Source organism: Mus caroli, chromosome 3, assembly GCF_900094665.2.
Source record: "Mus caroli chromosome 3, CAROLI_EIJ_v1.1, whole genome shotgun sequence".
Classification (NCBI taxonomy): domain Eukaryota; kingdom Metazoa; phylum Chordata; class Mammalia; order Rodentia; family Muridae; genus Mus; species Mus caroli.
Genome location: NC_034572.1, coordinates 126,759,367 through 126,775,122, shown reverse-complemented (window position 1 = coordinate 126,775,122; position 15,756 = coordinate 126,759,367). Strand labels below are relative to the sequence as shown.

At 45.6% G+C, this 15,756-nt stretch overlaps 1 protein-coding gene across 3 annotated transcripts in view; it reads right to left on the bottom strand.

Moving 5' to 3' along the window:
* The window catches only part of Ppa2 (pyrophosphatase (inorganic) 2), a 74,001-nt gene that overhangs the window by 25,384 nt on the left and 32,861 nt on the right, over positions 1-15,756 (bottom strand). For all 3 annotated transcript variants that reach the window (XM_021158331.2, XM_021158332.2, XM_021158333.2), the window contains 2 exons: positions 13,660-13,746; positions 4,807-4,933 (listed from right to left, as the gene is read on the bottom strand). In XM_021158331.2, coding sequence (XP_021013990.1) covers positions 4,807-4,933; positions 13,660-13,746 — 214 coding nt within the window. The remainder of the gene's footprint in view (positions 1-4,806; positions 4,934-13,659; positions 13,747-15,756) is intronic.

The window sequence follows — 15,756 nt, the reverse complement described above, 5'->3', positions numbered from 1 at the left end:
AAAAAAAAAAAAAAAAAAGATTTCAGTGTCCAATACAGTTACAGAATGTGAAACTTGATAGAAATGTTGATTTTTAAAAATGTTTTGAGACAAGCTCCCACTGGGTAGTTCATGCTGTCCTGAACTACTGATGGTCTCTTGTGTCAGCCTCCCCAGTGCTGGGCTTATAGATGTAAACTACTATGCCCAGATATTAAAGTTAAGATTACAGAAATCCAGCCAGGAACAGGATATTTTGCAACTGAGAAACATATTTTCTCATGCAATGGCTCAGAGCCATTTCAGCTCAGTTGTGTCAAAGTTGGACACTATACCTTACCAAAGTCTGCACATGTTTTCAATGGGAAACAATAAAAGAAGCAATGTCATTACAAGCAAAATAACTCCAGAATATCCTTGAAAAGCCTACAGGTATGTCTATATTAATACAGTAAGAGATATATAGGTTAGTATGCTGTGGTCATGATGTGACCTACTTTAAATTGTTCTGTGCTGTATGGCTGCTTCTTGGCCAAAGTGAAGCCATTTATAGTGCAGTATTTGGCTCCACTGTGAGAGCCAGGGCTAAGACAAATGACTCTTCCATCATTCTCTGGCAGGAAATCCCCCAGTGCCTGTCCAACACACAGCACAGGGCATAGACTGGTAACTGAATTACATCAATATAAGTGCTACTGACTGGTCAGCTCTGGAATCACACAAGCAATGCTAATCAGAGGCTGTATTTATACATTTATATATAAAATATGTTTGTGTTATGTGTAGATATATAAACGCATATACATATTATATATAATAATTAAATAAAAAGAAGCCATGCAGCAGTGATCTGAAGAGTTGGAGGGGAGGAAATGATGTAATTATATTTCAATTTTTAAAAACTGCAAAAGAAATATATATACATACATATATATAAGTACTACCTGTGAACTTATCAATATAAATGAAGATTACACAGGCAAATGTAGACAGTATTTGACAGTTCTCCAAAGAGGATACAAGCCTGGCCAATAAATATATGAAAAAAATGTTCAATATCCTTAACCATCAGGGAAATAAATGCAGTTAAACCTGCATTGATGGCTTAGTAGGTGAAGTGCCTCCCACAGTAGCACGAGGACCTGAGGACTGAGCCTGAGAACTCCCACGAAAGTCAGGGCGATGTGTCTCTGTAACCCCAGGCAGGCAGATCTCTGGGCACCACTGACCAGCCAGACCAGCCAATCCATAAGCCCCAGGTTCACCATTAGATGCTCACCATTAGATTAGTGAATAAGAAAATGAGGTACCTACACAATGGACCATTGCTCAGCTGTAAAAACTAAGACCACGAAAGTTTGTATGTCATTAGATAGAACTGAAAATACTATACTTAGTGAGGTCACCCAGACCAGAACACAGCTCTGCATGTTTTCTCTCAAGTGGTGATCCTGGCTTCTAAGCTTTAGTTTTATGTGTTTAACCTGGAGCACAAGTGGGAGCCAGGCAGGTAGAGACGGGTCGTTGGGTGTGTCTGAGGTATACACTGCAGGGCCATTGGGTGTGTCAGAGGTATACTCTTCAGGGCCATTGGGTGTGTCTGAGGTATACACTGCAGGGCCATTGGGTGTGTCTGAGGTATACTCTGCAGGGTCATTGGGTGTGTCTGAGGTATACACTGCAGGGCCATTGGGTGTGTCTGAGGTATACTCTGCAGGGCCATTGGGTGTGTCTGAGGTATACACTGCAGGGTCGTTGGGTGTGTCTGAGGTATACATTGCAGAAGAAGAGTTGATTATAGGTAAAATCAAAGTAGTGAGGTCAAATACTGAGGGCAGCAAGACTCAGGAAGGGAAGGGCTCGGGAGGAGAGGAGAAACAGGGAGGATTCACTTAAAGGAGGAGCACACGAAGAAGGTCTATGGAGACCCACTATCTCTCCACTCAAAAAATGTAATCAGAGGTGCAGTTGAATACGTGGGAAGAGAGAGAGGACACTAGGTGCTAAGTATTACATGGGGGAGGCGGCAGTGTGGTAGGAAGAAGAGGAATAGGTGGGTTAGCCATACTAACGCTCTCTGTAAATGATGTAGGGAAACCCACCAGCTAGTGAGCTAATTTAAAACGTAATTAGGTTAACAGTGCCATTTCTAAAAGACGTGGGTTGTTAAATTAAAAAATCTCAGAATAAGGCATTCTCCCATTATGAGGGTCAGGGTGGCCCCAGCGTGTGGGGAAGAGGACCGTACCAACAAACTTGGTAAGGTTGAATGGGTTCAGAGACCTTGGCACCCAGACACCCCTCACAGGACAGTAGGCATCTCCCTGCTTGCTACCAGATTCCTGGCCTGGAACATGTGACCATACTCCCCACCAATGGTCACGCAGGTCAGAAAAGAGTTCTCTATGCTAATGAGGTATCTAGATGAGCCCTGACGGTTTGGCCAATAAACTTCCCTTCCAGACACTCCTTCCTACAGAAGGTATTTAATCTCTGGTCCACCCTGAGGATGTGGTATGCACCCATTTTCCACAATGAACAGTCACTAAGTGGAATGGATCAGCATGGGCTGTCTCTCTCATCAAGAACCTCGGTAGGGAGCATGGAGAAAGCCTTCGTCTACAGAGCCTTATCATCTCCCTCTCCCACGGAAGGGTCCTCTGTGGTCCTAGACATGGCTGAGCTAGGCTAGAGTTCTTTTTCCCCCCGCTGCCCATCGTGATCCACTGCCCATGGGCCCCCTCTGTTCCGATTCCCCTTGAGATTTCCTGCAGCATGTTTCTCACTCGGGCTGAGACCTACATTTTAGGCTACGCTTTCCCACCCCCTGAGTGGTGTATAGAAGCTTCCCACAAGCCCGGCACCTGATGGCGGCATCGGTAAAACAGGCTAGTGTCTCCCATTTGCCTGCCCAAGTGGTGTTCCCACACCCCAGCAGCAAGGCAGAGGTCTTAAAAACAACACATGCTATTTCCAGGGTCCTTGGTTACCCCCCATAACTATATAGGGTAAGACCCTACGGCTGAAGACACCACAAACTTTGACTGCAGAACAATGACAAATATCAAACTAACAGGAGACTCCCTCCCTTCTGGCTAGCTTTCATAGTGCCAAAATGTGCTATGCAGGCTGCAGGGGTAGCAAGGCATTAATGGTCTTATTAGCCTTGCACCCTGCAAACTCAATCTTGACACGTGGGCAAGACGAGCTCACTACTGTAACAGCTGCACAAGTGTTCGGGGTAGCCAGCTTTCTGACTAGATCTGAAGGCTGTTTCACAGGAGGAGACTTCATGCCTGGTACTTTTGTAAACCTGGTGAAGAGACCATGACTTAGGAGGTTATAGGCACTGAGGAACCTGCTATTGTTGCTTTGATAAGTGGTCATGTTATCAGACTGCCTTCTAAATATTTGTGTCTATACACAAAGACATGGGTTGCTCTCAACCTTGGTAGCTCAGAAAAGCATTTTTTTTTTCTGCATTAGGCAGCAGTCAATGCACAGGCTCAGAATTGGTCAGAGCACCAAGTGTAAGCGACTGTGGGTGCCCAGCCCTAAACAGGACATATCTTTGTCAATTACCACTTTCCCCTACCCTCCGAGTCTCAGGAGACATCAAGGAAGAGGAAGCAGAATATAAAAGCTGGAGTGGTGTAAAATGCTGTCTTCTGAACATGACACACATGAACTTATACAGCTGTGGTTGCCTCCCTAAGTTCTACACTGGACAGTTTAGAACCATTGCTTGAAGTTGGTGAAGTACCAAATCATATATACACTAGCATCTGAGCATAACAGTGGCCATCTTCATCAGAGATGTTGTGAGTACTTGTGTGGGACCCCAGGAGTAGGGCCTGGCGATGTACTCTTGCAGAAGGAAGGCAGGAGAAAAGGTTATTAGACCCATCTGTCACTCTCTCCTGCCCCTCCCAGCTACTGTGTATAATTCTCCCTTAACTGCACATACTTTTGTGGCCTCGAGAGGTGCTAGAGACTGCGGAAGGCTACCTGAAGGGACACTCCCTCTCTATGCAAGTCATCATCGTTGCTGGCTGGGGTGGCTTTCTGCTGGTGTGGCTGCTTTGATATCACCTACACTCCTGTAAAGAGCCCTCACCCATGCTCTGAAGGAAGCCCAAAAACTCATTGCTTCCCTGAGTGGACTTGGGTGGAATGTACCTAGGTTTGGTGTTGGTGCCCTGGAAGGAGGCAGTAGCTGCCTGCTTACTCCTCCCTCCCCAGCCCAGAGGCAAGAATTGCTCTAGTAAATATAACTTGTGACACTTAGAGTTATTAGAATAATCTAGGAAGAAACATAAAATATTAAAAAAGAATCAGAGAAGATCAGGAAATGTTTAAGAAGTCCCTGTCTTTATAAGTACCAGCTCAAGTCAAAGAAAATACACAGATTAAGAACTAGCCATATAAACACACTGCTTGCAGAACAAAAGCACTATGCGGAAGAACTAAAGAGGAGGAAGCTGGGAGATAGGAAGACTGAAGGAAGGGAAGGAAAGGAAGAGGAGGGGAGGGAGAGAAAGGTAAACAGAAGGTAGAAACATACAGTACCAACTTTTTTGTATCCCACACAAAGTATCATTTGTCTGTCTCCAACTTTTCTTTTCCCTTCTGCCTCCTAGGAATATGACACAACTCACACAGAAACATATTAGGCTAATCTCTGTGGACTACAGAAGGAGAGTTTTAAAACTCTGCTTAGACCCTAAATATATGAGTCGTTGGTGCCTTCCATGCCTCCCTTTTCAATTCTAAGAATCCCAACGACACACTGATTTACTTCTGTTTTTCGGAAAGGGTCAGACTTACCATGAAATTTTTCAGCCTCAGGATCATTCACATTGATAGCAATTATTTTCCAATCTGTTTCACTCTGATCAATAAGTGCCAAAGTCCCAAGGATCTTCACATGGACCACGTCTCCACGGGAAAGAACCTTCACAGAGAAAAGGCCTGTCATTTGCAAGGGAAGGTTTAACCATAAAACCGAGCTCACGAGACAGAAGTGTATATAGTTCTAGTAGATATAAACCATGTAGAATGGTCAGGAAGCCTGCCGGGCAGGACCCTTGCCAGGAGCAAGTAACTCAGGACTTCTACTGTCTTTTCCCATGAAAGAACTGCCAACTAAGGAAACAAAACAATCAAACAAAAACCTCTAGGTCCTTCTAGAAAGCCAGACACTAAAGAACAAGGCATGCTGTAGAACCCTGACTCCAGAAGGAAGCTACCCAAGGAGGAGGCCCTTGCAATTGTCTGGGCTTTCTGCCCAACACATCTGTGGAGCACAGGCTACGGAAGGGGAAGCCAGCAAGTGTCCTCGGCCCTCCACATCTGTCCCAGGGCATGGGTGCATATCTATGTGCAAGCACATAAGTGTGGTGCACACACATACACAATAAATAAACGAAGAAAGAAACATGATACAATGTGAAAACAGTAACAACCCCCACCACAACTTGTGTGCCACAGTCTGGAGACTAAGATTTTACTTCAGAAATTCGCACAGTGTAAAAGAGGCTGAAAGTGGGATTAAAACAGTCCTCAAGAAAAGGCTACTTCACACCAGCCCCAACAATTGAAACAGTGACGATTGTCTTAAGAAGACAACATGACAGCGGAATGATTAGTGCTACACAGAGACAAAGCAGGTTCAAAAGATGCTGAGAAGTGAGGTTAGGATAAATTAAGTAAGAGGCTGGGCCAGAGGATGGCTCAGTAGCTCAGCACTTGCTGCTTAAGCATGAGGACCTCAGTTCGATTCCCAGGACTCCGGTTAAAAACTGGGTGAAGAGCTTGTGACCCCACTGCTGGGAATCAGCAGCACAGTGAGACCCTAAGTCTCTGATCATCAGCTCAGCCAAACGGACAAGAGCCCAAGGTCCATGAAAAACTCTGCCTCAGCACCCAAAGTGGATGGCACCTGTGCAGGAGCAGGAAAGACACCAGAGGCTGACTTCTGTCTCCATATCATGTAACACAAGCACGCATGCCCTCTCCCGTGTACATATGCATGTACACACACAGGTACATCATATACATGCACTACACCAGAAGGTGACGGAAGCTCCTTGGCTTGAGAACGTGATTTCAGAACCCTCAGGTTGCCAATGCCGCAATTCCTTTTATATCCTTTTTATTTGTTAAATTTTTAAAAATTATTTTATTTACATTAAAGTCATTGCCCCGCCCCAGTCCTTCTTACCACAGTTCCTCATCCCATTCCTCTTCCCTCTTTCCTCTGAGGGTGCTCCCATCCCCCAACAGACCTCCTCCTTCCCTGGGGCCCCAAGTCTCTCGAGGATTAAGCTCATCCTCTCCCACTGAGGCCAGACCTATGCTACATATGTGCCAGGGGCCTGGGACCAGCCTGTGTATGCTCCTGGTTGGTGGTTCAGTCTCTGGGAGATCCCTGGGTCTGGGTGAGTTGAGGCTGCTGATCTTCCTGTTGGATCGCTCTCCCCTACAGTTTCTTTAATCTTCCCCCTAATTCAACCATAGGGGTCCCCAACTTCAGTCCAAAGGTTGGGTATAAGTGTCTGTGTCGGTCTCAGTCAGCTGCTGGTAGGGCCTCTCAGAGGACAGCCATGCTAGGCTCCTGTCTGTAAGCACATCTTGGCATTAGTAATAGTGCCAGGTCTTGGTGCCCGATATGAGATGGACACCAAGATGGACTGGTCATTGGACTGCTTTTCCTTCAGCTTTTTTTTTTTTTTTTTCACTTTCATCTCTGCAGTTCTTTTAGACAGGAACAATTCTGGGTCAGGAATTTTGACTGTGGGTTAGTGACCCAGTCCCTCCACCTGAGGCTCCGTCCATCTACTGGAGGTAGAGTCTTCGAGTTCCCTCTCCCCAATGTTGGGCATTTTGGCTAAGGTCACCCACAATGAGTCCTGAGAATGTCTCACCTCCCAGGGTCTCTGGTACTTTCTACAGGATCCCCCCACCTCCCACCCCCGAGGTCACTTATTTCCACCCATTCTCTTGGCCCCCTGGGCTTCTCTTCTGACCACTCCCTACACATTTGATCTTGTTCCCCTTTCCCTCCCTCCCCCTCCCCTCTTCCACCCAGGTCCCTCCCTCTGCCTCCTGTGGCTATTTCCTTCCTCCTTCTAGGTGAGATTGCAGCCTCCTCACTTGAGCATTTCTGCTATATTCTATTATCTTTAAAGGTTTAATCGGCTAATAAACTCCTCCATAAGCTTACATTATGAACATACTGCCTTATGATTAAAGATGGAGCTCGCCACTCAGAAAACAAGGTGTGCAAAGCCAAGTCATTTGCGTGCTTTCAAAGGGTTTGCTTAGAGAAAGAAAATGATGTGAAACCATACAATCAAGCAATTTTATCCCACACATTTGTAAAATGACTCTCAAGTCTTCACCTACATGTACATGAAGGAAGTGGTCACCACATAGGAGCCACGTGTGTGACTGTACAGTGGGACTGACACCTCATCTTTAGAGCAGAAAGTAGGGTCTCGTGTGGCTAGTCTATCCTCTATTAAATTCTTGATCCTCAAAGTCCAAAGGGAAGATGTAGAGATACTTATAAAAAGTCTAATGTGGGGTGTGCCTACTCTCAAGCCTGAAGCCCTTCACAGGGCAACTTTGCAGCAGGTAGGTAAGGCTAAGTTTTCAGGCTGGGTCACATAGTATTCTCTGATAGTGACTCTCCATTCTAAAGAGGGTGTGGACAGAGAGGATCTAGAGACCAGAAACAGGCAGAAGGAGTTAGGATCTGTCAGGAGAAGCAATTACAGTATCTAGAGTACAAACCCTTGAGGACAAGGCTTCATTCAGAAGAGCATGGTACAAGGGACCAAAGGAATTGTGCAGACTTCATAAAACAAACCAGTCTGAAATTTCCGTGCAATTGTCCATGAAAAGCTGGCCATGTTGGGTAACTCAGAGACGCACTGGCCGAGCTGCTTTCCAGCAGAGGCAGTTCTGACCTCTGCTTATGAGCCTCTCAGTGCAAGAGGTGAGGGATGCCTGAGAGACACACTGCTCTGACAAAGATTTAGCCACCTCAACACCAGCCTCAATACAGAGGCAGGCAGCAGGGAAGTTCTTGAGCATTTCCACTCCCAATTACTTTGTTTTCTGACTCACAAGACTTATTTCCAACAACACAGTGACAGTGAGTCTGTTTTGTAGGCTGTAAGCAGAGCAGGAAGGAAGCTGAGCCGACGGTCAGGTTTCATCAGATGAGATAGCCTTTGCTCTCATAATAACCCTGAGAGAAAGGGAGCCTTATTTCAAATGAAGCATTGCTTGGCTGTAACACCTGAACAGAACCCAAAACTGCAAAGGATGCTTAGAACAAACGGTAAAATCCCTATCAAGCAGCCACACTCCAGTAAAAATCAAGTCAACGAGTTTATGCTGACCGTATGTGCAGTCTTCACATGGAGGACAGATGAATAATACATGGTCTCTCAGAAATTCACAATGTTAAAATCTGTCCGTGGCCCTCAGTCTATTAACTGACAGGCTCCGGTTTCTTTCCATCACCCAGTAGCTATGTGTGTTCAGACTTCTCACAGCCTTTTTTCTTAAAGCTCCTTAAGGATACTCCTCAGACACTGCTTCATTCAGAGGTGACGATATTAACTTCTCATTTAGTAAGTTCTGCCACAGCTCATGCTGACTAGAGGAGTCAGTTGCTCTGTTGCCAGAGGACATCAACTGCCCCTGCTGGGCTGTCACTTTACCCTTGCAGTGACAGGATGCAGCACATGCTGTGACCACTTCTGCTGGAGCAAACACTATTCAGTTTCCAAACTAGGCTGAGATTTGAAGCAAGACCATAACGTGGTCCCCAGGTTTCAGGTAAAGCCAGCAAGTCTTGTGGGGAAATTTCAAAAGGCAGGATCTTTTGTCATAAATGTTGGGTTGAATTTGTTCTCCACAATCCCAAGAGATGACTTGGGGCAAATTATTCCACAGTGTTGTAGGTTCTAGTTTCTCACCAGTAAAACAAAGATCTTCCAAAAGTCTTCTACAGAGAGTATTTCCCCCTCTGGGATCTATATGGATTTACTAGAATAGCCGAAGCAAATGCAAGGTCTCAGGAGCCCGGGATAATCAATCATAAGAGGAGCCTTTAAACCTATGCTCCATACTGATCTGGTTCTAGAGAGAACAAACTTCAACCCGGCCCAGTTAACAACAGAGAATAATGGTAAGTCGCAATGTGTCAAGCTGTGTACAACAGTGTGAATAGGTTTTCTACTGCTGTGGACTGTCTTAGGGTTTTACTGCTGTGAACAGACACCATAACCAAGGAAGGTAGCTCTTATAAGGACAACATCTCATTGGGGATGGCTAACAGGTTTAGAGGTTCAGTCCATTATCATCAAGGCGGAAGCATGGCAGCATCCAGGAGAGCATGGTATAAGAGCTCAGAGTTGTATATCTTGTTCCAAAGGCAAACAGAAGACTGGCTTCCAGGCAGCTAGGGTGAAGGGCTTAAAGCCCACACCCCCAGTGACACAGCTACTCTAACGAGGCCACACCTACTCCAACAAGGCCATACTTCCAAATACTGCCACTCTCTGGGTCAAGCATGCACAAAACATCACATGGACCAAAGAGTCGGGAATGGCTGAATTAGGCAGGCCTACAATATTGTCAGTTCTAGAATAAACTAATAAAGTATAATAATTAATATTCTCTACAATAATTATACACTACATACCTACTATATACCACACTTTATATGTAAAATGTAAAAAAAAAAATGCTTTCAATAATAATTATACACTTGGGAGGTAGAGGCAGATGGATCTCTGTGAGTTCCAGGACAGCCTTGTCCACATAGTTGGAGGACATCGAGGCTATACAAAAAAACTGTCTCAAAAAAAAAAAAAAAAACAAATAAACAAAACACACACACACACACACAAAATCCACATTGAATTTTCTTAGTATTATTCTTGGCTTTCAGATAAGTGTGACTGTGTCATGTCAATTTATGTCAAATGTTGCTAACATTTTTTCCAGTTACAGTCTCACTAATTACGTGTTCAATGGCGCGTTGACACGGGTGAAAATAAGATGCCTTTAATGTTTTTATTCATACCAGGTTTAAGTTGACTGAATATTCTGTACTAAATAGGAATTGACTACACACCTCTCCAAGAGTTATATCCTAAGAATAAGAAAAAAAATTAAGAACATAATCTTTCCAGCAATGAAATTTTACTTAACTTAGTGACCTTCACTTGTTATGAAATAAGAAATGGGCAGGAAACCCAGCATGGAATCTTGGCATAGGAGTTGGTCCTTACGATGATTAATCTTTTTTTATATAACCTATTTAATATTATACATATATCTCTTTATCCCTCTTAGAAGAAAATATTTTTTACAAAAGATGGGCCAGCGACAGGCCCAGAGTGGGATCCAGCTTAAGGGGAGGTCCCAAGACATGACACTGCACAAAAAAAGATCTATTATGACCACCTCTGAAAGATCCAACAAGCAGCTGGATGAGTCAGATGTAGACATTTGCACCCAACCAATGGACAGAGGCTGCTGACCCCTGTGGTTGAATTAGGGAAAAACTGGAAGAAGCTGAGGAGGGCGACCTTGTAGGAGGACCAGCAGTCTCAATCAACCTGGACCCCCAAGATCTCTCAGACACTGAGCTAACAACCAGACAGCATACACCAGCTGATATGAGGCCCCCAACACACATACAGCAGAGGACTGCAAGGTCTGGGATCAGTCAGAGATGATGCACCTAACCCTCAAGAGAATGGAGGCCCCAGGGAGTTTAGAGGTGTGGTGGGGTGGGGTGGGGGTTGGGGACATCCTCATGGAGACAGGGGAGTGGGGAGGAGGTATGGGATGTGGAACAGTTGGAGGGTAGACCAGAGGGGAGTAAAACCTGGAAGTTTAAAATAAATAAAAAAATAAAAAATAAATTCAGAAAACTATATCTTAAATTTGAAAAAAAATCAATACTCCATTCATATTTTTTTGTTGAATTCATGTGCCAGGCAAGAATAACAGTAACGGACACATGAATTCTAACAAATCTGGGTATAAAATCAGAATTTCGAGACAGAAAGGATCTCTCGCCTCACAAAGGAGTAGGAATCAGAGGGCGAATGAGAAGAGGAAGAGGTGCCAAAACACTGGAGAAAATGGAAAGAAAGCAGAAAAATCAAGACATGAAAAAGCAACAAATGACATGGACGATTAAGAGATGACAAGGGGGAATCAGAAGGATGGACATTGGAAACAAGGAGAGAAGCAAGAATCCTAAGATGCCACCTGAAGAAAAGTTTCCAACAACTGACTTCAACTAAGTCAGAAGACGGTACCAACTAGCAAATTCCACTTGACATTCTTTAAATTAGGCATATTCTCCGAGCCAGGCGTTGAGACCAGCAGTGATGACAGATGCAGTGGACACCCCTGTCTTTAGAGCTTTACTATGCTGACATCTGAGTGTACGCAGGACTGTGCATGTGCCTAGCAAAGAGCAGCACCTGAAGCCAGTGGCGGTTGCGAATGCCCAGAGCAGTGAGTTTTCAGGTCAACCAGAAAAAGAGGGCATGGTGGGAAAGTGCAACTCTCTCCATAAAGAGAACGACTGAAGGCCCGTTCAGATGGATTATAGCTGGTAGGCAGTGTGCAAACAAGAAGTAGGAAGAAAGAATGCCAGGAGAGGCCGTTCCAAAAGGTATACAAGTTTGGCACAATAAAAACCCAGCGAGGAAACGGGTTAGTAGAGGAATACGTCAAGTGAGACATTACCATCAAACTAGATGAAGCGGCTGGCAGCGAGAAGGGAAAGAATTCGTTTTGAAAGCTCTTTGGGACACAAAATCAATATTGCATCATTAACTGGGTGAAGAGAAGCAAGCCGTCAGGATGATGCCTGTTTCTGGTGGGAGAGAGGAGCCGTGAAAGGACAGGGCCATGCTGTCTTCAGGCAGTATCTTCTCTACTTAGTTACTGCGCCTCTTGTTGCCTCCTTTTGTTGCCAGTGCCCTGTCACCCATCCCCGACTTTAAAAAATACTGAGAGCTGAGAATTTAAAAACGGGAAAAGCGAATACAACTTGGACTACAAGTGAAGAGGCCCAGGAGACACCAGAGTACGGCCACTGAATGCAAGGAGATGAGCTGAAGTTGTCAATTTAAGAAAAACCTGGGCTCCTTGGGAGGAGGACAAGAATTGACAAGGACTCAGCCTCCTGCTCCCCAGGACTGAGTGGGCAGAAGGAAAGCTTGTAACAGAAACCACGGGGAGGGAGCCAGAATACAGAAAGTAAACCTTTGCGATGTAATATAAGTTCTGTGCACGACCGCCTGAGCCTCGGAGGAGGAAGAGGACTGATGGGTAGTGAGCACTGAAGGAGCCCCACAGCCTCTACAGTGCCATCGGGGTCCCAGGGAGGGTGGTGGGCTTCAAATGATGGCGGGAGGGAAGAAGGACCAATTTCATGGCAGAGTGACAGCGCAGAGAGCAGGAGGAAATGGAGGGAACTGAAAGCCCTTCTTACCTGGCTCTGTGTAGAGGTCAGGGATGATGCACGGGAAGATGAAAGAGGAGTTGCTGATCCGAAAGAGAAAGAAGAGGAAACCGCCACTTACAGGCAGGTAGTGTGGAAATCTAGAACACAGGTATGGGGTCGGAGGAGCACGCAGCAGCTTACACAGGTCTGCGGGAACGGGGAGAGAGCTGGTCTCTGCCAGAGCTTGACCCCAAAGATGAGAGGCTCTCCTGGGAATGCCAACCATATAGGAGGAGCACAGGACAAGAAACAACAGTGCAGGCTGTGGAAACAGGAGCTGGACAGACAGAAGAGCTGATAAGCTGTAAGTCCGTAGGCCTGCGGACTTCATTTCTCTCCACAGGACTCAGCAGCCTGGAAGCAGATATGGAAAGAAAGAGGAGGAGGGTTTTTGTTCTGGTGTGTGCGTGTGTGTGTGTGTGTGTGTGTGTGTGTATACATGCATGCACACAGCACCCCCCTCTTCCCCCAGCACACGCACATTTGTCTACACGTGTGTGAGGTCAGAGGACACTCTCCAATATCATTCCTTAGGGCCCCTCCCCTTGCCTTCATTTGAGACAGGGTCTCTCAATTGCCTGGAACTTCACCAAGCAGGCCTGGCTATTTGGCCAGCAAGGTCCAGGTATCTGCTTGTCTTTGCCTTCCCAGGACTGGCAATTCTGGGGCGTGTCAGCATCAAGCATTCTCCCACGAAGCCACACCCCAGCTCCAGCAGTTGCTTTTCATCAGTACTGAAGTCTCGGTCTAGACAACGCAAAGAGTCTGAAGCCAGGACTTGGCAAGCTTCCAATAAAGGGTCAGACGGCGAAGGCCTTACAGTGCCTGCTACAAGTCCTCAGCTCTGCTGCTGTGACATGGCCGCCCTAGACAAGGCACACACGGATGCAGCTGTGTCACGTATGTTATCAGAGCCCGGTGGCAGCTGCATTTCACCTGCTGTGGTTTACCGAGCCCAGACTTAGGAAAGGGAAGTAGAGAGATACCGACCGAGAGAGTCTGAGTAGCAGAGGAGAGAGCATGCTCAGGCTTTGAAGAATCAGGGAACTGGAGGCTAAAATGAGATTCTATGACAGGAATAAACCAAAGCACAGGTGAGGATTAGCGCCGCCGTCGGTAAGACCAACCTTTGAGCCTATTTCACAGACGTCAATGGGATCATTATCCCCACAGCAGTCGGTGCTCTTATCTCTTAGGTGAGGATCTTCCCAAGTCTGAGGAACGAAACAAAGACAAAAGTGAGACAGAAATGTAGGCTAAGATCCCCTGCAGCCCAGCCCCGTCTGTCCACACGGCGGTGAAGCTTTAGAGCTAGCCACGATGCAAAGGAAAAATGATCCGAGGTTGCTCGGGTTCTGGGCTAACGTGCCAGCAACACCCCCTCCCCACCCACCCCAGCATCACAATAATTAAAACAGACTTACAGCACTTCCTCCCTCTGTCTCTAATTTGTCTGGGAAGTCCCATCTGAACGTGGGTGGCATTTCCAGAAGAGTCATCTCCTAAGCTCAGTCAGTGGCTAAATTTACATTCACAAATCTGAGTCTCAGTCTGCGTGTCCCCACTGCCCGTGCCCTGTCTGCCTGTCTCCTGACTGTCTTATCTGAGGCTCCTGTCACTCAATTGTCCATCTAACACGGTGGCAGCCTCTAGGCTAGCTTTTCTCATCTGAAACAAACTTCTTATTGGTTACATGTCTCCTACTGTCAGAAACAGTGCTCCCTCCAAAAAAACGGACAAGGCATTATCCACTATAGAAAAGAAAACGCATCTGTCTCATGTCCCTCCCTTAGAAGTTTTCTACCTCTTGTCACTAAATTTCAAGATCCTGACAAAATCATGCAAATAAGTCAATTCTTCCACTCTACTGGGAAGACGATGACCCGTTGGCTACAAAAGACACGTTACAGTTTTGGAGATGAATAATGTGATGGGAATTTACTATCAGTTTAAACTCTCTCCTAGGCATTATCTCTTCCCAGAAGCTTCACATCTGCTTGACTCTGAATCACACTGCAGACATTGACTAAAATGATTTGCCTTAAGTTGACATTAGAAGGAATGAGAGGCTGTCATCTCGAGAGTCAGCCACTGCTACTACCCCGACATTTACATTATCCACGTATACTTTCTCTATTTCATGTAACTAAAATGTGTACTTAAATACAGGCAACCCTAGAAAAACTCTGGTATTTTCCTTCTAGTCTAGATCTACTTATCCATCTTTACTTAAAAACAACAACCATAACAACAAAAACAAAATAGTCAGGCCCAGCAATTTTTCCCCAAAACTATTACAACTAAAAAACTACAAGAATAACAACCAATACAACTGTTAAACTTACATACTGGCCACAGGTGACAGATTCTAACAACACACACACACACACACACACACACACACACACACACACACACAGTGAGGAATAAATTATTACTCAGTCCATTGTACAAATAAAGTGAAACTGTTTACAGTGGTCTAAGTAACAGAGACAGGATTAGAATCCAGCGTGTGACTTGGCACTCATGATGCTGGGATTTCAGTAACAGCAGCAAACTCAGTCTCACCATCACCTCTTTGACACGCCTTTCCTTACTTCCCAAGTGTCTGCGTGCACTCTCCTGAGACTGCCCTTCTTTCCTAGTCTTGACACTGCTGCTTCTTTGCTACACCAACTATCAGGCATTCCCATCTACTTGCAAGACTGGAATAAGGCAGAGTCAGTAACCCAGAGAGTGCTGTTAATAAGCGATGCAAAACTTGTCTCGATGTGCAAGAAAACCAACATGGGACCAAACTGGGATTGACCACCTAGATCATAAAGCTAAAGCTATCAAGGACTGCTCTCTGTCCTGCGGCAGGAATACCACTTGCATGGAGATGAACCAGAAGTCATGTCGCCCTAGAGGAAGATAGCTACGTGCCAGTCCTACCTCAGCCACGAGGACTTTCACTAAACATCTAGTTCTTGGTTTCCTCAACTGCATAAAGAAAGACACAAGCCAGATAAGGATGGTCAGGGTGCATCTCAGTCCTGCCCTGACAGCGCCGTTCACAATCTCATGCATGCCACCAGTGAACAGAGAGCTAACTTAGCCCACATAGAGCAACATTAATTCTGACACACTCTACAGCAAACCAGTAGCCAACATCAAAGTAAATGGTCAGAAGCTTGAAGCAATCCCTCTAAAATCAGGGACTAGACAAGGCTGTCCACTTTCTC